Consider the following 26,128-nt stretch of genomic DNA (forward strand, 5'->3'; position numbering starts at 1 on the left):
TAGATACCTTATTATCTAATAATAAGGTAACTTAATTTTCTCAAATAATTAATGCATAAAACTATAGTTAAAAACTAATTAATGATGATGTTGACAAATATAAACAAGATAAAATCTCAAGTGAAAATAAATCTGAGTTTAAACTAAAACTCCGTGCAGATTTAAAATTAAATAAGTTAGTTACATAATTTATTCCTATTTAGTAGTTAAAAACTAAAGCTTATGAGAATTAGCATCAATAATCAGAAAATCTTAAGCAAACAAAGTTTATAATAACTACAAATTTTATCATCAGACATAATTAAATAAACAGACATATTAGTATTGATAAATACAATCTAATTATAGATTAAAAATTAATTACAAAACGTTTTAAAACAATGCATGCCTATCCATAACTAAAGAAAAAAATTAGATGTAGGTCAAGAATATGTAACAAATTCTAAATAAAATAAGACATTATTTTAAACATGAAACAAGAGTTAAAAATATTGACGCTTAGATTTTTATACATCAAAATGAAAGATAACTTGACCATTTTGAAACTTTTTTTTTTATAGCATTTAATGTGCTTAACTCGTAAAATCTACTGATACTCCGTATAAAGAAAACTACTTAAATTAGGAATAAGTCCCTTAGAAGCGCTATATAAATTTATTTATTTCAATAATAAACTAAAAATCTTGCCGTCTTAAATTCACATAGGAAATGCCATTGAAATGGTTCGTTCGAAAAATTGTTTGGAACGCGTTTGGAAGGAGGCGGGGTTTGACGTCATAAAATACGTCATCACTGTCCCTGTCTATTGATTTGTGGTTCTATTTGTGGCAGTTATACAGTGGAATTAGCAGAGGTTTTTTTTTATTTTTTTTACCCTTTTTTGAATCACTTCACTCACACATCATTTACAATGTAAGATGGTCAGAGTGATTTGTTTTTGGTTAACTTGTAGTCCCCTCTTAGTGCTCTACTAACTTTGATAAGAATTAAGTTTCAAAAACCTGCCTGCGCACAATGTGTCTTTCTGCAAAGTAGAAGAACCTCTACTTACTCCAAGTGAATAACTCTGAGTTGGTAGCAGGATGAGCATAAAAAGGAGTGATTTAAGTTAATTGAAAAAAAGTCTTGGAAGCAATGAATTTAAAAAAAGTCCCAAACTGAAATAACTTAACTTTATGGAATTTCTCAAATTTAGAGGCTTAAAGAAATGAAAGTATTTGAAAGGAATAATACAAGTCCTTTGAAAAGAGAGAAATTCGAATTTTTATAAATTGACGATTAAACAGGTATCAAAATAGTCTTCTATTACTGATTTTTTTAATCAGATAACCTGCTTAATTGAATAGAGTTAGCTGGAACCAATGGTATTTCATTAAGCAGGGTTGACTGTAATTGTCTAAAACATTAATGTAGAGAATTCTTATAAATTTTTTTAAAGAAAATATTCAATTATAAAAAAAAGAACAAAATAAAACTAAAGAACTAACTGAACTGGTAATCACTGTATATAAACTGCTTACATCATAATTTTTTTGAATAAATAATTTTTCTACATGTATATTGAAGAAGTTTTAATGAAAAAAAATTAGTACCTTTTTATTTCAGAGTGTTTTTGCTGTACCTTATATGTTTTTTTAATTATTAAAATTAGTTTGAAGAAAATTTATAAACTTTTCTAATGCATGGTGCATTTTTTTTCTCATTTTTGTTTGGCAAGAGTGAAAGGATTGCGCTTTGGCTATTCAAGTGCCGTAGGTTGTATACATCTAGTGCAAAGTAATAGTTATAGTTAAGTTATGGATATAGTTATAGTTAATATATAGTTAAGTTACTTAATTGTTGATTAGAGATGAGATAATTCGATAATTCAAAATTAAATTCTTATCACAAATTAAATGATTTCGTTTTACTCTTAATTTTTATTGAATCTTTTTATTCATATAACAATGACTAAGAAATGAGTTTATTGTAGTCATATTTGAATAAATAAAATTGGTACCTCTGTATTTTAGAAATTTTTTGTGCCTTTTATATTTTTGAAAAAAAAAATTATTCAAATTAGTTTAAAGAACGTACAATATCAAAAATAAAAAGAAAAGCAAACACATTGGGGTCGTTAATTAATATTTAAGCGAGAAAAAAAGCAAAAATGTTATCAAAATCTGGCAAATCACAGTACAGGATGGCAGCTGTAATAAACAACAAGATAGGGTTGGAAACAGAGAGGAGTCAAATGAGGATTATTAGAAACACTCAAGTTTCAACCTCTAATTAAATCTTTTTTGATGTTTATTTGATTTTTTTTTTATTCACCTTACTCTGGCTGTTCAAATATTATGTATGCACCTAACGAAGGAAGAGGGTTTTTGGTTTGCCTAATTTTGTTGAGCAATGGGTATGAGTGATGTGAGCAATACTTACATAAGACATTAAAATCTTATTTTAAAATTATTCTTAAAAAAAAAAGAAAAAAAAACGAAATAAGAACTATAATAAAAAATCACATGTTGAAACATTACAAGTTTGGAATAAAAGTTGAATTCTGAGAAGAAAAAAAAAATTAAATATTTTTTTCTTCCCCCAATTAGTTTCAAAAGTTAAGTATTTTGATCGCTCAATGAAAACGCAAAAGATTCCTGAAGAATATTTTATTTTAAATGTTATTAAATTAATTACAGAGCATATTTTATTTTATGAGCTAAGTTATTGGCACATTGGCAGAACTTCCTACCTATGGCAACACTTGGCATACTTTCACCATTAGCGTGTGGAGAGTCATAGGAGAAGTAAGTACTTTAGTTTTTCTCTTGATTTTTAAATAAATTAAAAATTCTTAAGCTGGAAAACTATTTAGAACTGAAAACTATAATGAAACATAGTTCTAAAAGAAATCTTCGTGGAAATTTTGAAAAATATTTCTGACAGTTAAATAAAAAAAATAGTAAGAAAGGGGAAAATATTGTAGTACATTCCTATATATAACTGTGAAGAAAGACGTCTTCTTCCCAGATGGCATATTTCAGCTTTGCGATTGCATCTATCTTTAATTTGAATTTAATTATACTGGAAAGGGAAGGTTTTGCGACTTCCTTACATAAGGATGAGAAGGGTTTTGTGATTTGCTTATTTGCAGACAAGGGGGAGTCCAAAATTGTCAAAAATATGCTTATGTATTATTTGGACGACCCCTCTCTTCTGCAATTCGTCAGATTTCTATAGCGTTTTTGTATTTTCTTCCCTTAAATATTAACTTGTGACCTTCAAAGTGAATACTTTTTTAAATTCATTTAGTATAAGGATTCTTAAAATATAGATTGAGGACTGTCTTTACGGGACACCCTGTGTATACTCTATTCTGTAATGCGGCACTGATTGCAACGTACCGTGAAAGGGTATTAACAAAAGGGTGCAATTATTAAATAATTGTAAGAAGGTAAGGGATATTTTTACTAACCTGACAACTTTTAATTGTTAGTGAAAAAAGGTAGTTAAAGGTTAATTGAAGTACAATTGTAAGTAAAAATAGTTTTATTAATTTGCCACAGCATTAACACACTATTGTTTGAATAACTTGAATTTATATTTATGACTACTTTGTTTGTACTCGTGATCAAAATCATTTTAAATTAATTTAAATATTCAATTTTTAAAAGTAAATTTATAAATTCTTTTTACCTATTTATAAGAAAATCGACATTTCACAGACAATCCATAATGATTGGCAGCTCTGGTTCTAGTATTTTATAAAGGAGCAATAGTTATTATTTTTTTACATTTTTAAACTATGCGATGTGTTGCAGCTTTTATGAAACTTTTTGTTAAATTAGTATACTATATTTTAGTCCAAAAGTTGTATATTTTAAGTAGTATATAGTTTAAAATTATACTAGAAACATATTTAAAATTGTATGAACTTTACAAACTGGGAAAGAAAAGAAGAGTCATAATAAACAATATAAAATACATAACATTTATTAATCAAACATACTTTATACAAATGTGCTTTATGAATGAAGAGTTGACTTATCTGACTGATTTGTATGAAAGCGTACTATTGACATAAGCTTCTGCCATGCGTAAACTAGTAAAACTTCTTTTTTTTTTAAAATTTATTTTATGCAATCAAGAATTCAGATTCTCCATACGGATTTCACTGTAAAATTAAAATATGTTAGTTAACGAAATTTTCTTATGGAAATAATTTGACTAATTATTGCAATGATGCATAAATTATTTTCATTAAATATGAGTTATCTTGAGCAGATGAGTCTTTTAAAAAAACAGAGTCCTTTAAAACAAACCCCGCATATCTTTTGCCTCTGGCAAAATATGGAATAATTTATACAAGACTAGCCTAAAGCTAATCATAAGTAACAAGCATTGGATTTACAATCCTGATGTAAATCCAATAAAGTACACAAAGACAATGGCTTGACATGTGTCAAAATGTGACTAATCACAGCAGTAAAATTTAAAAATTTCTAAAACTTGGATGTTTAATAATCTTCATCGTATTCAACACCAGCTGCTTGGTTTGAGGCATAGGGTTGATATCCACTTCCAGATCTGGCAGTTTGCTGTGGCTGTGGTTGCCTGTATTGTTGTTGTCTTGGAGCATAACCTGCAGTTGCCCTCTGTGGTGGTTGTGGTGATGCTGCTTGTCTTCTGCTGTTTTGTGGTGATGGTTCAGGTTGGTAGTGAGCTTCTTCGCTGCTGGTGTAAGCAGATTGAGGTCGGGATTGAGGGGCAGAAGCTACTCTGTAACCTTGAGGAGGTGGACCTTGAGGTTGAGAGGGACTACCTCTATAAGTTTGCGATGCAGATTGTGGTGGTGGTTGAGGCCTATATTCACGAGGTTCCTCTACTGGGTAAGATTCCAATGGCCTAGATGGTCGTGGTTGTGGTCTGGGTTGAGGTGCAGGTTGAGGAGCTCTGTATGATGGTGGAGGTGGTGCAGGAGCAGATGGTCTGGGTTGTGGTCTTGGCTGAGGTCTTGGGGCAGGTGCTGGTTGATATTGAGGAGGTGGTTGGGCTGCAGGTCGTCTTGGTTCTTGAGGTTGTGGAGCAACTAAGGGATCACCTACTACATATCCATCAGGGTAATATCTTTGAGAGTAACGAGCAGTGTTGTTTGGTCCTTCGTAGTCAATAGGCTAAAAAAGAAACAATTTTTAAGTTTAGTTTATATTTTTTGAAATTTAATTTAGTACCAATATTTTTACTAAATAATTTATGTTTTCTAAATTTTTCTCTTATAATACATATCGGCATTTGAAATGGGCTACATGTGGCGTAGAGCAGAACTCTCTACCTATGGTAACACTTCGCATGCTTTCTTCATTAGCGTCTGGAGAGTCATAGAAGAAGGAAGAACGTTAGTTTCTGTTGTGATTTTCACATAGATTAAAATCTTTTAAGATGGGAAACTATATGGAACTGAAAACTTCATTAAACATAGTTCTAAAAGAAAGCTCCATGGAAATTTTAAAAAATATTTTTATTAATTGAAAACGAAAAATATTAAGCAAAGGAAAAATATCGTAGTACATTCCTATACAACTGAAAAGGGGAGGAAAGGGAAGGGAGAAGGGCCAAAGGTATGGAACCGGTCCTCTCTCCAGATGGCGTATACGAGCGTTGCAATCGTCTCTCTGTCTCTGTATATATATATATATATATATATATATATATATATATATATATATATATATATATATATATATATATATATATATATATATATATATATATATATATTAGTTCTTTCTTCATATTTAATTTGAATATTTCTTAACGGTTGATTTTTATGTATTCAACTTAATAACATAAAAAAATATGTATTTAACTTATAGTAAAATTACAATAATATCTTCAAACTATTGAATTATTTTTAATCTTGCTTATTTTTCTTTATACTTTCTTTTGCTGCTTTTTTTATACTTACTTTGTATAAATATTCATTCACAAAGTGAAACTTTTGCGATTGGGCACAAATATCTTGAGAATCTGGCACACAGTTAAGATGAACTTGATGGAAGACTGTGTTTTCAGGACACATCCAAGAATGTTTAGCTCCACCAACACAGTAGTGGAAGACCTGGCAGTTGACACTGTCATCAGCGTAGTAACCGTCTTGCTTTCCACCACAGGTGAATTGTGAGTCTTCTAGGAGAAGAGTCAAAGGATCTGGTCCTGCTTCCTCTTCATCATCCTCAGCATGTCCATTTAATGACTGTTGAGGAGCTGAACCATACTGCAAAACAAAGGATGTCATGAGTACAGAAGCAGATTGTCGCAAATCTATATCTGCCAAATGTTTGGTAAATCGAGCTTTTAGTAGAATCTGATGGAACAAAATATCGCTTAGACAGAATATTACGCATCAGGCAAACGCAACTCTTAACTGAAATTTTTGTCTTCTAGCCCGAGAAAGTTCCATGTGCCTCTTGAAATATTTAAAAAGCATCACTTCCGCCAACAATCAAACTAATTCAACGTTTTGATTATCTTTCATTTTTAAACCAGGCAAGAGTTTTAGAGTAGTTGAGGTCGTTGCAGTAATTTTTGCTATTAAATTTCTATTTATTGTTTTAAGTAGTTAAGATATTTTCTTTGTTGGATTTCGCAAAAATTATAAGATTATCTATGGATATTAATACACAACGTGAGCGGAAGGAGTTTTTTTTAACTATTTCGGTTTATGTTTGAAGCAAGTTAAGAGATTCAATTAGTTCTTTTATGCAACAAGATCTGCTTTGTGTATTCATAAGAAAGGTAAAAACATATTTTCACTCTTTAGAACTGGTTTTTCTTGATATTCAAAGCAAAAAAGAGGCCTTTATGAGGACGTTTTACGCTTTGGCTTTATGATTGGTTAACAGTTAATTCAGCTACATCACAAAAGGAAAATTTGACTAATTGCTTATTGGATACTTGAAAGCAAAGTCATGCGTGAGCCAGCCAATTAGGTTCGACATACACGAGTAACGTCGCTTTTAGACATCCGATTAAATCGTCTGAAAAATGATTCAGCGCTATACTAAACCCAAAACTTACGCGTCATGCACAACCACCTGATTAGTGGCAAGTACCGAATTATAATTGTTATGTTACCGCTGTTGTCGGATTTTCCAAAAATGGGAAGTAAAGATAGGATAGTATCTTTCAAATTTTTCAAGCAATTCGTATTTTTGAAATTAAGTTTTTTGATGTTTATTCCACTACCAAATGAAATGTTAAGTTCATGTTAAAGTTCGGAAAAAATTCTATACAATTTTAATGATGGTGAGAACTTATTTTTATTATCATTTATTAAAATGGAGGAAAGCTTAAGATCATTTGAACGAACGTGAAGAAATTTTGTATATTTGTTGTCACGCGAAATCTAACAGAAGAAGTTTGTTCTCTTGGTTAAATTCTGGAATTAAGAAAACAAGAATAAAAAAGCAAGTGATTTTTTACAAATGTTTTTGTAATCTTTGATTATATTATTATAATCTTTTTAATTTTTTCCGTAATTTATTGTTATTTTAAGAAAAGATTTAATTTGAGAAAGTTACTTTATTTCGGTAATTTTTTTTAAAAAAAAGGATGAAATAGAAATTATCTTTTTATTTTAATTGATATGCTAGAGAAGACAATCTCTGAGTTTATTGGTGTGGAACCTATTAAAAACAATTGTAACAAGACGTTTATTTATAATGATTTTTCTTAAACGACAAAATAAATAATTAATTTTCGTTCCAAGAGGTTCATTCAATAAAATAAGTTAATTTAAACCCTCTGAGATTTTGCAATTAACTTTGTCAATAATGTATTAATTTAATGTATTTCAATGTTCATTATTAAATTTATGTAAATGCCCAGTCGTCCAATTTCAGAGCTTCCTAAGTTTTATTTTTCTTTAAATGAAATTCGATGGATTTCGGTTCGACTAGGAAATCAATTAAGGAAAATCATTTATTTTGTTTTTGTTTTTATTTTAAATGTAAATAATTTCTTTGTTGTTCTGTTCCTTAACATTCAGCCGCTGTTACAGACAGACAATAACTGATTTTCGGTGTTTTTTTTTAGCAGAAATGGAAAAGTATAAGTTACAGAAGTATTTTATTTTTATTTTAAAACAAAAAAGAAAAAAAGAAGAGATGAAAAAACTTTGAACTAAAACCAGAAACTCATGGAAGAAAAGTTAATGCCATGTAAAATATTTTCAAGAATTGTTTTTTTTCTTCCTGTTATAAATTTTTGAAAACCATCAGTTTAATTTTGTGCACCCTGCCTTAATTTTATCTCTGTAAAGTTTGTGGTTGTTTATAAAGTCTTTTTATTTATTTAATTTTTTAATAAATTTTTTAAATAATTTTTTAATAAATTTTTTAAATAATTTTTTTAAAATTTCTTTTAATGCATTTTATTTATAAGAAGGTTTAATTGAAAACAAGGAGTTAATTTAGTAAAATTTTTACTTTGTTTGCTCGGTTGCTTGCTGCAGATGAGGAACCTCTTCTTCTAGACGCTGCTGATGATGATTGTGCTCGTGGTGCTGCTTGTTGTCTAGGGGCTGGTTCGTATTCAGGAGGTGGTGGTGGAGCAGGAGCTGCAACTGGTTGTACTGGAGCTCTTGGTTGCGCTGCTGCATATTGAGGTTGTGATTGTCTTCTTGTTGCTGGATAAACTTCAGCTGCTTCATGTTCTGCTACATAAACGGGAGCTGCACTTAATGACGGCCTATATGACCTATCGCTTCGTGGGCCTGGAAATGTGTAAGAAGCTTGCCGTTTGACCTAAAATTAAAATTTTATGTAATGATAAGCGATTTTGATGTGAAAATCATTTCCAATCCATGAAAACTTTTCAATTTTAACTGAAAAAAGCTACAAAATGCTATCTTAATCTATTCCTTCATGGATGGTGTTTTCAATACAAATGTTAAAAAAGTTTTTTTTTTCGAACTCTTTACGACTTCTGGTTAGAAAGTTTAAAGCTGCTTATTACAGCCTATTACATGAGGGATATTTTCAAACAGATAATTTCGTTCTCAATAAAAGAAATAAATTATACCATTTCTGAGCTTAAATTTGTTGAGTTTTATATGATGTTCATGTTCTTAAGCAACTTTGTTGAGTTTGATGTGAAAATTTGCTTTAGTTATTTAGGGTTATATTGTTAAATGAAGTAACACACATGGTTGTCAAATTTTGAAGGAACTAGCTTTTTTGGCAGTCCTGCTTTGGCTTCTTTTGACTATTATTTGTTCTTGTTGCTAGTAGTACACCGTGCATACGTTATTGTTAGCATTTAGTTAGAGTAGCGAGATTAAGTTTATTTTCCAAATTATCATTTAGAAGAGAGAATGCACTTTACACAATGAACACGTTGAGCCAAAGGGGCTCAAACTACATAGGATAAAGTAAACCGGAAATAAGGACTGTAAAAAGCTTGCAGCGCTCTCTAGTGTAGAAAACACCATCTATTCTGAACTAATAATTTTTCTTATTCTCAATAATGAATCTATGGCGTAGTTTTGAAATTGATATTAATATTGTAGGGAAGAAAAATGAATTTATGATTTTTGAAGTTAATGTTATAAGAGGTTGAAAAATTTTAAGGTTTTCCTTTAACATAGCTCAGGGTAATAAATTTAAATTTTTTGAAAGTATAATTGCTAAATAATTTACAAAAAATTATTCGTAAAGAACTTTTTTTTTTTAGAAATTCGGACAATTCTTTTCCTGTATGCATTAGTGAATATTAGTTAAGGTAGCTCCACTTACGCAGGAACGCACTGTGGTTTTAGGGGAAAGTTTAATCATAGAAGCTTCTATTCAGGGAAACTTTTCCCTCCAATTCCTTTTCATTGCATAGTTTTGGAAAGGATCGGTATCTAATTTTCAGTTGATACGAGAGTTTCACCCACGGTTGCTAAGCAATGGACTTATCTCTGATGGAATTTCCCTCAACACCCGAAGAGCGTTTTAATTCGAATTCTGAAGAATGGGAAATGTGATTTAATGATAAGGAAATAATTCCAAGATTGCAAGATGAATCTTGATGAGTGGAACTAAAACTTACTAATTATGCAGTAATATTAATCATAAAGTATATTAATAATCAGTAAAGTAACTAAAATATTTTAATAATGTTTGCGAAAATCAAACCGGACATTAATATAATTAAGGAAGTTGATGAAAATGTTTCCGAGATCTGTTGTATTGTATAAATGAAATATACTTAAAATTCTACACAGCATTAAAAACTATTAATTTGGCATAAATAAATAAATTCTATTATTCTAAGTACTTACTCGTTCTTCTGCTAAGGCAGCTACCCCTATAAATGAAGGAAAAAAAATCTTATAAAATTATAATTCTTGGAATGATAATGAAAATTATTTAAGCTAAAAAAATATTTTTATTTAATTTTTATTATATAATTTTATTATATTGTATGTTTATTGTATTTTTATAAATAGTACGACGTATTACGTAATTATTTATTGTACTATATAATAAAGAATAACGTAAATGACTTTTTATTTTTATTAAAAGTAAATTTTCGATAAAGACATAATTTTGTAATATGCTTTTGTTATGACGTTGTTTGTGTCAGTATTTACTTGAAAATTTTTTTTAATGGGAGATTTTTTCTCCAAATAATTTTTGAGAATGAAAAAAAAAATTTTAATTGAATTTTTATAAATCGTAAATTTTTGGCCTAATTATTAATTATGTAAATGAATTATAATTTTGATAAAAAGTTAATGTTTGGTTAAAACATTTTATTTTAATATAATTTTTGTTACAATTATATATATTAATTGTAGTATTTTTTAAATTTAAAATAAAAAGTTAATATTTATTTAATTTTATTTTTTTAAATTTGTTTTGTATGATATTTAATCTTCAAATAGTTTTAACAATCATACAAGAAATAATCAAACAAAAATTATGTTAATAGTTCATTTTCATTATTATTGAAATTAAACCTTTATTTAAACTATATTTAATGTGTTTTTTGCTACATTTGCTATAATCCTCCTTAAATTTAAAATAGAAAATTCGTATTTATGTAAACGTATTATGTTAGAATGAAATTTATAATTTTATTTTTAATAAATTTTTTCTTGAATAAGCGAAATTTTTTTAATAAACTTATTATCTGAGTAAGAATTGATAATTCTTGCTTATAGAACTTTACCTTGCATTAATTTACTGATAATAATTAAACATTAATTAATGAATATTAATCAATGACATATATACATCTGCGAAACATAATTATCAAATTATCTTACCTAAAAAGAGGAAGCAAGAAATAAGAAACTTCATTCTTAAGTGGAATACTAAAAATAAAGAAAGAAGAATTAATCTCAAAATATTTAAAAATAATTTTATTTCTCTTAATAAAATATACAAACTTTACGCAAAAGCCTTTACACACTAACCAATACTAATCATAATCATATGAAGAATTCATAAATTTGCTAAAAATTTTGATCCATTTTTAACGACAACAGTTAATAATATAAAAAGTTTTCACACTTTAAACCTTTACCTACTTCCCAAAACTTAACAGGTTTACTTCATACGCATAAAAATAAAGTATGGTCAAAACTACCAGAATAAGGTACAATTCAGCGTGTTTCTAACTCTATGGGAATACCAAACAGCTCGGTATTTTTCACTGAAGTGCTTTGGCAATGATTTTGGCAAAATTAACAATAAAATATGGTTTTATAATGGATAAAATTTGGTAAAGCTTGATAAATTTATCATGAAGAGCATGGCATAAAAACCATTGATATATTTTTCAATTTTGTATTTTTACTAATGGTGCGGTTATTATATGATAAACTGTTACAATATGAAATAAGTAATAATTATTATAATATTATTATAATTATTATTATAACTATAATTAAAACTATTATTATAATATTATTATAATTATAACTATAACTGCTAAAAAATACGAAAAAAATTACCAAATAAATGGTTTAAATACCATGTATTTAGATTTCATTAAGCAGATATATATATATATTTTTTAAACAGAAATGTTATTACTATACAGTACAGTAATTTTGCCAGAGTTTTTTTTTTCGTGCAAGAGAACAATGCATCCTTTTCCGAATAATGCAAAATATTATGCAAAAAGCAATTAGTGACTAAATTAAAATTTAAAAAGAAAGCCGTGGAAGCTTAGTTGCCATCCCCAACAATTTACAAAAGAAAAAAAAAATTAAATCAGTTTAAACTTAAAAAGAAAAAAAAACAGAAGTATTTCTTTTAAAGATCTCATGTCCCGTTTACACGGAATTTTTTCTGCATACCAATGAATTGTTTGAATACCGTATATATTAGTTTTAATAACCCGAATTACGATTTTTTTTTTCTTTACCGGAAATGTCACTACCGTCAAATTGCTGTTTAGGTTAATGTGTAATTTCTTTCTCCCACCACATTTACGCGTTATCATCGCCAATTCCAACTGCAATCGCCAAGTTTCCAATCCGTGGTATGGTTTGCTTACACGCCTACCGTACAGTAATTTTATCAGAATTTTTTCTCCATGTATAATGTCTTTAAAATTAACAATGCTGCGAACTTTCAAAACTACGTTTATTTATTTTTAATTTTTGAAGTTATACTTCTTATGCGATTTCCAACAAGGTTGCGTTAAACGTTTAATGCTACATTTTTATTGGCCGGTAAATCACGTGGTAGGATCCAGTTTTCCCTCATTCATTTCCATATTGTTTTAGTTCTCACTAGCATAAAAATAATAAAAGTCATAAAAGTATTGTTTTTCTATAAATATTTTTTTAGTTTGTTTTGATACACATGTAATTTAATAGGGTAGTATTTTTTATTTTCAAATTTAGTGGATAACAACTGTAAAAAATGAGTGAAAACAATCCCACGGACAATGCGACGGATTTATAAGGTTATGTCAAGGTACGTCTCTTGTGAATATCGATTGATTGTTAGGTTTTCTCTTCTGAAATTACATTATGACGCATTCACATACATTATTAATACAAATACATTTTCCCGGGTGAAACGATGAGGCAACCACAAGCACTTCCACTGGTTCAAGAGGTCGACGAAGGAAAAATGCACAATATTACCGTGATTACAGAGCACGGAAGCAAGCGGAGCAGGAAAAAGAGTCGTTGAATAGAACTAGTGATCCTTCTACGACTGCTGATTCTTCTACAATTAACGTCGCAGGTTGCGAAATTTAACTTCTTCCGCGCGGAGGGACTCTACGCACTATTTTTTTTATTTTACTTTTATTCAGCAAAATTCATTAATCAAAGCAGCAACTGTTTTGTTTATTAAATATTTCTACTTTAATTTGTTTATAAATGTCATTGTCATTACACTGTCCTTTTTACATCAGTCACCGAAAGATGCATTATTCATTTTTGATTCGTTCCAACTTCTTTTAAGGTTGGTTCTGGAAATCTTTACACGCTCCAATGGTTCTAACTAGTATTCACTATTCTTTGCTTCTATACTTTTATTCTATACTTTCAGGAAAAATAGTAATTGATGCATTCATAATCATCTTTTATTATGGTCTTGTTGATTTGTTTACATTACTGTCATTTTGTCATCTGTTACTTTTACTTCTGCACCTGCTTTTTTCCCCTCCCTTTAAGCGATATCTTTACGATAACGATAAATGGAATAATTTTGTTGGTAGTGTCGTCTACGCGACAATTTAACCCGGTTAAGTCATTTTGAATGATTTTTAAAAAAAAGAAAATTCTACATTTATTTCAAATGCTTTCAACTAGGAACGTCAAACTTCATGCATCAAGTAGACCATATTAATGTCTAGACTACATATTATGATAATATATCTAATAATTATTTCTGGAGTCAAAATCGAAAAATAAATAAATAAAGATGACGATAATGCCTAAATAAATGAAGCAATGTATAATGGCAGTAATATAATAAATAGTTTTTTTTTTTAAATATTTTAAAAGCATTTAAGCTAAAGTTGCAGATATTTCTTCAATTTGCACGGAGAAAAAAAAAATCTAGTAAAATTGCTGTTCATGTTAATGACATAATGACATGTTCAGAAAAAAAATAATTATGATTAATAATATCAAAATATATGGTATTTAAACAATTCATTTGGTAATTTTTCCATTCGTATGATAACGGTTTACCGGAAATTTTGGATTTAAAAAATTATAGTTCGTGTTACCAAATATTTAGTAAAAAATATGGAAAAGTAAATTTTACCGAATAAAGGAATTTTTATATCATGCACTGAGGTATCATGGTGAAATTACCAAATTTTATCACATATTATCAAACCATATTTTATTGTTAATTTTTTCAAAATTATTACAAAAGCTCTTCGGTAAAAATTTTCGAGCTTTTTGGTGTTCCCATGGAGCCAGAAACACGGTACATTTTACCATATTCTGGAAGTTTTGATAGTACTTTTTTTCTTCTTAGTGCCGGAAGTGAGGGTTAGAAAATAATGGAGGCTAATATAAAACTCAAAAAAAGAATTTAATAAAGATAATTTCAAAGTTAAAGAGAAAATTTAAAGGGAAAAAAAATCAAGAACTCAAATGATTTTCAGGTAAGAATGTTTCTAGCACAATACGCAAACAAAAAACAATTAAAGATCGTTGACGCATATTGATATTACACATGAAGATAAAAAACAAACTAACATTTGAAAAGTTTTATTTCAAAAGCTTCTTTGATTGCACTTTCAAACCACACTTCCGCATGAGCCAATTTTTTTTAATGCAAACGAATTTACAAAAGTAATTAACTTAGTTTTAATGTAAAATTCAAGTTTTAGAATAAAAGAATAAAAACAAAATGGAACATAAAACCAAAGCAATAATTATAGTTCTTTTCTAAGCTAAGTTTTAAATATTTATATCAATTGACTCATTAGTTCACGATTCCGGCTTACATTTGAGTATAATAAATAAAATTGTTTTATTTATTTCAGTGTCTCAAACATAATATTTTCATTTTAATTTGTAACGATATTGCTTGTTTTTTATAATGGTATATAATAATTATTAAGAGTGGGTTACATGGAAGTCCATGAACAAAAAAATAAGTACAAAAATCTTGTTTTATAGACAATCAATATTAAGTGATTAATTTTCTGAATATAATTATGGAAATCTGTATTTCATAAATTTTCAATTTAAGTGATTATAAATTGAAATGGACAATTGGAAATAATTTGTTAACACGCAATATTTCATGAAGTATTGAAAGCTTCATTTAAGATTAAGATTTCTGACTTAATAAAATTGAATATATGTTATGATTACAAAAAATATTTTTGGTTATATTGATTTTGTCAAATTATTCTAGTTATATATTTGATTTTACTGTCAATTTTAAAGATAATGACTGAGGTAATAATGAATTAAGTTTGAATTAATTTAAAAAAATAAAACTAATGTTGACATTTGTTGAGGTTTACCAATGTTTTACCATATTTACGAAAAACCTACCAAATTAGAGATAAATTTTTTAAACCAGTATTTCTCAAAAAAATTAAATTTAATTCATTTTCTTAATATTCTTTTCTTTTAAATTTTTATAATGTTTATAATTCTTTTTTTTTTGTTTAACTTATTATATAGACAACTATTTTTTGCTTTTCTATTGTTTTTATTACGACTTACCACATTTACTAGTTCTTTAGAGTAAAATAACTTTAAAATGCGTTTATCTGGGGTTTTTCTGCTCTTGAATTCCTTACATTTTTTTAATATGCATGTTACAGTGAATGACCAAAATCAAGAGAATGTCGACATTCACAGGTGAATGCCGAATTTCACAGGTGTATCACATAGTCGCTTTGGCGTATGTCCTAAATATTTGTTATATTCGATTTGATATTAATTATTATATTTATTCAATATTTAAATATCTGCTGAGAATAGATTGCGAGAAACATCAGTGTTCAGAGTACCGGTTAAATGCATACTGGGCGGTGGCACTTGACCTTAAAAAAAATTGATGTAGGGCATACCGAGCAAATGTATACCGGGCAGTGGCACTGAACCTTAAAAAAACATAGATGTAGGGTATACCCTGCAAATGTAAACCAAGTATTGGCACTTATCTAGACCTAGTATATATTTCCGTCATTTAGCAAAGCGACTATGTTGAAGTCAACAACCACAAATTTCGGTCGTTGACAGTAACACGTGTTTATATATAAAACGATTGTGTGCAAAGCAAACTCACGATTATACACTTTCGTTTTTTTTTGTATAAACAACTCTAAAATAGCATATCTTTCGCTGGAAATAGTAAAAACGCAAAAAAACAAGACTTAAACTACGAGATATATTATAAAATATTTTATAATTAAATTAGTAGACAAAAAAGAAATGAACACATAAATTAAAAAAGAAATTAGTTAAGTTTTATTCCATAATTCAATAACTTTGATTCATGATTTCATGATTCAATATTCATGATTCCATGATTTCATGATTCAATATTCATGATTCCATGATTCTATAACTTTGTACGAGTTTTATTTGCCGCACCTTTTTTATTTATAATAATAGAACATTAAAATTGAAATAATTTTTTTCCATACGCGTAAAAAATATTCTTAAATATTCATATTATTGTTTTATTTCCAAAGTTTAATTTTTAAAAAAATATTAATATCTTTAAAAGACGAAATAGCAATCTGCACTTATTGTTGAACATATATCGTTCATCCCTATACAAAATCTCTATATTTTTACTGATTTGTTTTATACTTAGGCTTGTTTTTAAAACAATTACTTTTATAAGAGGGCAATCTGCACAATTTATTCAAAAATTTTAAGTCTTGGATTTTATTTATGAAAAATTTAGAAATTCGAAACTATATTTAAATTGACATCAATTGGTTAAGAAAGAACGCAAAGACAAAGATAATTTTAGACAAAGTGTGCAACGATAAGTTTTGTTTTTATGTTACTGTGGAATGGTAAGAAGTTGATTGGTAACCATTTTATCAAAACATTTTTATGAGAGAATCATATCATTAAATGTATTTTATGAGAACATTTTACAAAAATTTATGTAATCAAAATTGCTTATTGCGTATCCTTGAAGAATAATGCATTTCGATATTTCATATAAAAACAAATTTTTTTTTTTTTAATTGAGACAAAATACAAGTAAGTGGTGTTCCTTAATCACCATTCTTAATTTATATATTTAGCATTTTAGTTAAAAAAATATAACCAATATTTATCTCAAATTTATACGTAAGCTAGATAAACGCAAAATAAAGTCGAAATTTAATGAATCAGTATTGAGGAAGACGTGGTTAAAAACATCAAAGCTTGTTTGGTTACAAGAGGAAACATAAAGGAGTTGAAAACCTATTATTAAAGTCAGCTTCATGTTTCAAACGGCAATGAAACAGGTTTAGATATTCTTATACTTGCCTTTCTCGATACTAATTTAACGTCTTTGGTTGGCCATATATTTTTTATATGCTTAAATATTAGTTTGCTTAACGAAACTTTTAATTAAAATGTTATTAAAATTTTAATTAAAATTTTATATGCTTAAACATTAGTTCTCAAATGTGTATACTTTTTTGACTGCAATTTTGATAATGATTCTAAAAATGTATATTAAAGGCGGCTATTACGAGACACTTTGTACATAAATTTATATATCCGTAAATGCTCATTTAGTATTAATTTCACAATGTTTTTTTTATTCTAATATGAAATGTCGAGAAGTTTCACTAAGGTTTCCTTGTTTAATAAGAATTGGAAAGCTCTTGTAATTTGAGGACGTAATGCAGGCAGATTTTCTAAACTTATGTAAGATTACAATAAAAAAATAAAACAATTTTCTTATATTTTGTATGTATTAAAATACTTGTTCATTAACAAGCAAATTGATTTGTAAAACTCTTTTTTTGATGTTGTACAAAATTACTTATGCGTGGGACAATCTTCCCTATTAATCAAACACTTGCTATCATATGTAAAACATAAAGACAAAAATAGGATTACGTAAAAATTTTTCATGCAAAATTGGAATCAATGAGATTATTCTTGTGAGCTTGTCATTGTTTAGAACAGTCAAGAATAAAGAGACAAGTAGTTTAAAAATATTTTACGCAAATTTATGGTTATGAAATATAGCATGAAACACAGGAGTCTTTTTCTGCGTTAAAGATAAAATTTTTCAATCACGGCTCACTTCCAAACAATAATTTTTCCAAGTTGTACTTGTTCGCAGTTATTTAGATCTAAGAGAAACAGTTATTCATAATTGAAATTTCTTAAACTTACAAAATCATTATTGAAATTTCTTAAACTTACAAAATCATAATTGAAATTTCTTGAACTTACAAATTCATTATTGAAATTTCTTAAACTTATAAAATCATTATTGATGTTGTAGTTCATTTACGTCGCACTAGAGCTGCACAATGGGCTATTGGCGACGGTCTGGGAAGCATCCCTGAGGATGATCCGAAGACATGCCATCACAATTTTGATCCTCTGCAGAGGGGATGGCACCCCCGCTTCGGTAGCCCGACGACCTGCTCGCGAAGTCGAGCACTTTACGGTAGAACAGTTTAACGAGGACCAATACCGCACACCCTCGGTCCCTACGCAGGCTGATCCAAGTGGTCACCCACCCGCACACTGACCGTAGCCAGTGATGCTTGACTTCGAAAATCATTATTGAAGTTTCTTAAACTTACAAAATCATTATTGAAATTTCTTAAACTTACAAATCCATTATTGAAATTTCTTAAACTTACAAATTCATTATTGAAATTTCTTAAACTCACAAAATCATTATTGAAATTTCTTAAACTTGCAAAATCATTTTGCTAATTTTTTTTTATTTCCAATGCAGCAGGCGATATAGACATTATCCTAACGCCGTACAGAGATCAAAAGAAGAGAAAAATGCAAATACAGAAAGAGATGAAATATACAAAATACAAAAACAAAAGCAAAACATCAAACACGAAAATTAAATCAAGAACTTAAATTGAACAAAAGTTCTCTGGCCTACCAGTATCCTTGTCTTTTGCTAATTAATTGTTTTGGATTTCATGTTTTAGTACAAATATAATTCCGATAATCTAACTGATATTTTAAGTAACTACTAGATTCTTTTTTATATTTGTTTTATTGATTATAAACAAAACTTTATATTATATTTGTTTTATTGATTGTTGTTTATGTTTCATAATTAGAACGTCAGAAAAATATAAAAGGGACACCGGTGACCTATCGGCGACAAAGGGCTAAGCTGAAAGAAAAGTCTTAAAGGATATTTTTGTAAGTTTTTCAGAAAAAAATATTTGAAATAGTTAAATAGTCAACTTATTACATTCTTCCTTGTCTTTCCTGTCTAACCAGTTAAATACTACTTAAAAAGGCCGTTACAATTATAAGTCTAGTTTCAAAACGATTATAATTTTATATTTATTTTTTAAAACTTGTTTCGATATTGCGAAATAATATGAAAATAATTTTAATGAAAATGCTATGAATGTTCATCATTAAAATAAGAATTAAAATCAAAGCCAGGCAGCATTTTCAAAGGAAAATGAAACTTCGTCAATCGTTATGGTTGTCCTCAATATATAAAGGGTATAAATGGCAAAAAGAAAAGTAAAAAAGAGCATTGTTCGTTTTTCTATTCTCCATTATTTACTTTTGAGTTTCGCCAATCTTGTGCTATTTCACATCATGCCTCATAACAAATGCTAAAGTGACGATGAGAACTCGATTCTACGCAGAGCAATTTATTCTAAACTATGTCGTTTGTTGTAAATTCTAAACTAAGATTGCCTCTATATGAAGAAATAGTTTAGGTCTATATAAATATTAAAATTTTATTTTGAAATCACATTATTTATCATAAATTTTGTTGATAATATATTGATATATAATAGTTTATTATTTTCATTGATCGTTAATTAATAGATTTATTTAGTAACATTAAAAGTCAAAAGATAATTACGATTTCAAGCATCGGCAAAAGTATCAGAAGAATAAAAGTATACTATCAAAATTAAGTATCAATATTATCAGATTTTATCAGAATTCGATATTATAGAATATTTATCGGAATTTGATAGATAATCGTGTTGATACACTGCTTGATACTTTATAGTATCGTTAATAAATTTCGATTTTTATTTTAGCTTATTGCTTTTTTAGTATAGCTTATACTGCATACCCCTTGGGCTTAGGTCAGTGGTTTCTTATCTTATAGTATAGCTTATTCTAAACTCTAAGCTGGAATTTCTTTTATAAAAAAGAAATAGTTTAGGGCCGTGTTTCTCAAACTTATGACTTTTGCGTACCCTTTCTAAATTTATCGTAAAGCTGTGCACCACTTATAAGAAATTGATGTATTTTTTAATATAAAAAATTGCATAAAAGTTAAAAATCACAACTGGCTGTTGACACTACTAATTATTAACTGATAACTCTGCAAAAAATAGCCAATAGAGAAATACGTAATCGTAAATTTTCATGTCTATAGCTTTGTTTTTAAATATAAATTTTTGAAATGTTCGTGTTTTTCAAGATATTTCGCATAAGAACGCGTACCTCCTCTAAACTGTTCCAGTACCCCTAGGGGTACGCGTACCACACTTTGGGAAACACTGGTTTAGGGTTTATATTTTGTCCTGTATGAAAAATTAAAATTTTATTTTTCCGATTTGTTCCCTGAATCAAAAATTTAATTTAGCTTTTATTGATTCGAATTTAAAAGTATAATGTTTGAAGATTATCTTCTAAATTTTGAAAGAAAAGCTATTTTAAAGAAGGGACATTAAAAATCGAAAGATATATCGAAACAGTAAAAAAAAAAATTTTGATACCATATATAATATCGAAACTAAGTAATGATGCTACTTAAGTATCGGATAGTGCTTGATACTTTATAGATTCGATATATTTTTGTTTTGGCTAATTATTATTGATAGTAATATACTTTTATCGATATTTATGTAATAAATGCTGAAGTGATGATGAGAATGTACTTCGATTCTATTCAAAGAAATATCATTCAATCAGTGCTGTAGTTGTAAAATCTGTACTAAAATTTTCCCTAAAGACATAAATTGAGCTTTATATTTTTGCTTCTATATAAATTGTAAGGTATTTTTAAGAAGTGATACTTAAAGTTGAAAAGGTTTAAAAAGGAAATTAATTATATCACTGATACTACTAAGTATTGATACTGCGTGATACTTTATAGATTCGATATTAAATTTCGATTTTTGTTTTAGTTTATTGTTATTGATTTTCATACAACAAATGTTACAGTTTATATGTTGCTGAAAATTGTAATTCGAGTTATAATGATATTCTGAAAATCAAGAGAAGTTGTGGAAATTCTTTTTGTTTTTATTCTAGATTTTGTAACTGTAAACGTCTATTGACGAGAAACATGATGTATGTCAAAAGCAGTTTTACCTATTTTTTTAAATTTTCTTTTTTTTACATCCGTCGTTCTACAGCCAACCCAATTTTGGGTTTACGACTACTAATGTTCAACTCCGTAGCCTTGCAATTTCGAACCAATCCAGAAGACAAGGAAACTACTGGATCAGTATCCCCAGAGGTATTGATTTGTTATGGGAACATGGAGGACTTTGTGACTTGACAGATATAACGTGCATCAGTCACCATTTACTACACTGGGAGTCTTTGGCCGTCTGGGATCGAACCCGCGAACTCTTGGGCATGGGCCGAGTGCCTTAATCATATTTTACATGTAAAATCTACTAATTTAAATTAATTAGATTGTTTTTGTTTTCAAAGATCGCGAAAATATGCCCAATAACAATTGATAACTTTTTAAAATAAAATCCATAAACTGCGGACACCTGTTAACTACCGATTAATTTTCGAGCCAGTCGAGAATTTTTTCAATAATGCTGAATTTTATACGAAGTTGAAAAGAATTTGATTAATAAAGTATCCTTATTGAGAATATAATAATAACATTTGATGAAAGTGACACAATTTATAAACAAATTATTTTCGCACTTACATGAAGTTATATTCCAAATTTTTTTTGAGTAAAGTATTTTTTGCAACAGTACATTTTTCAAGATGTGAGTTACAAACGTGCTATTAACACTTTTTTTTTGTACAGAATTTAAAAAATATAAAGTAACCTCTTTTTTTAAAATGGGTAAATTGCATCCATCTATATTTTAACAACAAGGGAAAGCACTTAAATTTTATCTTTTTTTAAAAATTATTACTTGTTTCAGAAATGTGTATTTTTAATAAATTATTACTTAAATGTAAATATATTTATTACTAAAGTTTTGAAGATATTGCTTTTAAATTAAAGAATAATACTTGATAAAAATGACACGATTAAAGACAAAAAAAAAAACGATTTTAAAAGACTGCATATTTGAAATCGTCTTCTGATTTCCAAATATATTTTTATTTTTGATTAAAATATAACACACCAAAACAACTTTCTATAATTACAAAATTCTCAATTTGTGTCAAAAATATGCTAATAGTTAACAAGTAGTGCACATATGTTTTTTTTAAAGGGTAAATAGTGAAGATTTTAAGTAATGTTTATGTAATTGCAAGTATTCTTTAATTTAGAACAATTGCTTGTAATAAATTATTGCAACAGAAAAATTTTTCAATTTGAAAGTTCTTTAGATATGAACTATTTTATAGAAAAATGCATGCATTAGCGAAACATATTTTGAAATCCTTTTACGAATTTTGGTACTGTTGTAGGAAACTCCACACAGATTTAAACTTTGTTCAATCATTCTTTAATTAAAAACAAAGACTCCGTAACTAAAACTCCATAAAATGTTGTTTGAGTTTAAAAGTATGAATTTCGTTACAAAAATTTAGTATTTCAAAGAGTGAAAAGAACACTATTATTAGTGGAAGCGAAACTATAAATCACGCATATTTCAAAATCGTTTTTAAACTTTCAAGTACTGTTGAAACAAATTCCACGTTGACAGATTATTTAAAACTTTTTTTTAATCTTTATTATGCCTTTTATAGAAAATGCACCTCGACTAAAATACTTTTCCAAATCAAACGGTTTTCAGTCATCAGTTGTTTTACTGAAATATAATATTTCAAAGGGATAAAAAGAACACAATGTTTTGAACAAACGATTCTATAGATTTCGTATCTTTCAAAATTCTATTCCAATTTTTTTTCCAAATATATTTATTAAAATTTATTTTTAAAATAATTCTTTACTTTAAAGACAATGCATATTAGCTAAAATATTTTGAAACTAAAATGTTCGTTATATATGTGTTATTCTACTATAATATATCACAATTATTAAAAAAGATCGTAACAACATTTAGCAAACGATTCTATAAAACAGCACATATTTCAAAATTCTTTTTCAAATCTTTTGAAGTTTTGAAACACAACTGCTAGACAGATAGATTTTTTTAAAAAGTTTTCCATCTATTATCTATTTTTATTTATTTATTTAGAAACAATGTATTTTTAGTAAAATAAGATTTATCATCAATAGTACTAAAGTATAATTTCGAAATATTTTAATATATAAATTCCAAGTTGTAATCCAATTTTCCATTCAACTGGTATAACACACAGAGCTAGATAGAAAAAATAAAATTAAATCGCTTGTAGCACACTTACCAACAGGTTCCCGATAATAATCCCTCAAACCAAATGTCGCGGGCTGACTAGTTGAGAGTCGCTTTTATATCAACTACGTCACCGATTGTTACTGCTAACCTAATTCGAAGATCGCGCGAGAACTGCTTTTTGAAGTGAAATTTTTAGAGAGTAAAATGGCAACGATTTGCCACTTTCGCAGAGAATTTTGATAGTTCGATACAATCCGTCTGTATTTTTCATGTGAGGTATGCAAAGGGCAGAGCCCCGCCTTTAAGGAATCTGCCTGGTTTGGCGAAGGTGGCCTTTTAGTTTTTTTGGCCTATTTTATGCATAGCCTTTGTTTCGGACACACTGTCACACAGAAAAAGGGTTTCCCTTTCTTTGTCGAATTTCTCAGTTTCAGCGAAGTTGAAATATTCATAAGGACGCCTACTTTTAGTTATATTGATACGCGTTACTTGTTTTTTTATTTTTATTTTTTATGGAGAATGATCTAATATAAATGACAATTGACTTCTGTGTATTTCTCTTATTATTAAGTAAATTTTTTATTGTAACAAACAATTTTGAAATAACTTTACATTTTTATTCTTTAAAGAACACCAATCAAAGAATTAACATTTGTATTAATGTTGCATAGTTATTTATTAAATAAATATATTTTTTTTGAATTGAAAATATAAAGTGAAAATAAAAGAAATGCTAATTCGCGAAATGAAATTTAGTTGAAAATGAATTGGAAATAAAATAGTTTTAGTTATATGCCTGATTATGAGAAATCAGTAAAACTCAAAGCAAACATTTTCATATGATTTTTCAAAAATATGCGTTATGAAACAAAAATCTCACATACAATATCAGAACTTTCTAAATCGGCCAGAACATTTTAGATTGATTTAAAAGTCCGATACAAAAGGCATGTCCATGCCACTAAAAGCAAAGAAATTAATAAATGTCATTACACTTAACGCACTGCCTCCAAAGTATTAATATTTCACTAATATAATTTAGTGCACGAACATTTAAAACGTTACTGGATTATGTTTTTCATTGTTAGAAATGCATACTACTTGTGATATAAATAGTATTTTATGATATTGTTAGTAACTACCTGGGATATAAATAACATGCAGAATTTCTAACGCCATAGATACGATATATGAGACGTAAATACAATTTTTATTAGTAAATAGTAGTTACAGGCAATAATGTTAACACTTTTGCATACAGATTATTAACTACTACTTTAATCTCATTTTGATAGTGTCAAAACTAGAATCTCATTTTGATAGTGTCAAAAGTGTGACAACCCTCCTCTTCTAATGAACACTTTTCTTTTATAATTTTCTTTTATAAGGGCTGGGTTCACTAGTTCTAGTTCTACTGAGATTCGACGTAACTCAATATTTCTACAATCTTTTTGTTCAACAACAATTTTTGAACATCGAAATTTTTATTAATTTACAAAATCATTTATTGATAAATTTTCGATTATGAATGAAAAGAAAATTTTTTCAAACGACTTTTTTTGGATTTTATATTTTAGTCTAAATGTAATTTAGATAATATAAAGGACGTTTTTTAGTAATTAAAAAAATACCAAAATATATTTTTGCTTGTAATTAGAGCGTTAAAAATAAATATATGAAAGGGACATTGGAGCCCCATCTGCGTCAAAGGGTTAAAGTTTTTCTAAAAAATCTGATAGTTTACACAAATTAAAAGGTTGAAAACATTTGATTTAAATAGTTTATATGTTGTTTCTCAAAGACAGGACTCTCATCTTGTCATTGTTAAAATTGAAATGTAATAATAACTTCGATTAACATTTGAAAAATTTTTTTGTTAAAATAATTTCGAAATCCAACTCGAAGTACTCAACGATTCAGGAAATATGCATTTATATGTTAATAGTCTTTATCGAAATAAATTCTGACTTAAGGCTCAACGTGACTTTATCAAAGCTTCCGTAGTTTTTTTTAAAGCAATTTTAATTGGACAGACCTTTATTATCATCTTTTCTATGGAAGATTTTTAAGATCATAAATTATTTACAAGGATCATTATCTGCTGAGTTTTTCTCATAATGATTAAATACTCCGATAAATAATTAATAAGATATCCTTAAACAATTGGTCTCATTGTAACATTTTATTATTATTATTTTTTTAAAGTGTTACAATAAGTATTGTATTATGGTGCTTTTCATAATGGGTCTAAAAGATTTCCTGTTTCGGACGAAAAATAAGAAGAAAGATTAGAAAAAAACGATTTTTAAAAATTAAATGATTGATAAGTATTTTGTTTAAAGTTATTTATTGTTTTGTTTTATTTCAGTTATTGACAGGTGATATATCACCGTTATTTCCAAATTTATCATGATGAATTAATTTTGTTTTAAAACTAATTCGTTTTGTAAGTGGTTCTTTTTTAAGAACAAAATAA

The 26,128-nt window shown here is 27.8% G+C and overlaps 1 protein-coding gene across 1 annotated transcript; it reads right to left on the reverse strand.

Annotated features, from left to right (window-relative positions):
- Positions 1 to 3,949: 3,949 nt before the first annotated feature.
- On the reverse strand, positions 3,950 to 23,933 carry LOC107456798 (uncharacterized). Its single transcript, XM_043048644.3, has 6 exons — positions 23,702 to 23,933; positions 11,294 to 11,341; positions 10,304 to 10,329; positions 8,466 to 8,783; positions 5,945 to 6,253; positions 3,950 to 5,153 (listed from the first exon to the last, which is right to left on the reverse strand). The coding sequence occupies exons 2-6, from the start codon at positions 11,325 to 11,327 to the stop codon at positions 4,497 to 4,499; spliced, it is 1,344 nt and encodes a 447-aa protein (XP_042904578.2). The 5' UTR covers positions 11,328 to 11,341; positions 23,702 to 23,933; the 3' UTR covers positions 3,950 to 4,496.
- Positions 23,934 to 26,128: the final 2,195 nt, after the last annotated feature.

This window comes from Parasteatoda tepidariorum, chromosome 6 (assembly GCF_982258835.1).
Source record: "Parasteatoda tepidariorum strain Cologne lab strain chromosome 6, Ptep-v5.0, whole genome shotgun sequence".
Lineage (NCBI taxonomy): Eukaryota > Metazoa > Arthropoda > Arachnida > Araneae > Theridiidae > Parasteatoda > Parasteatoda tepidariorum.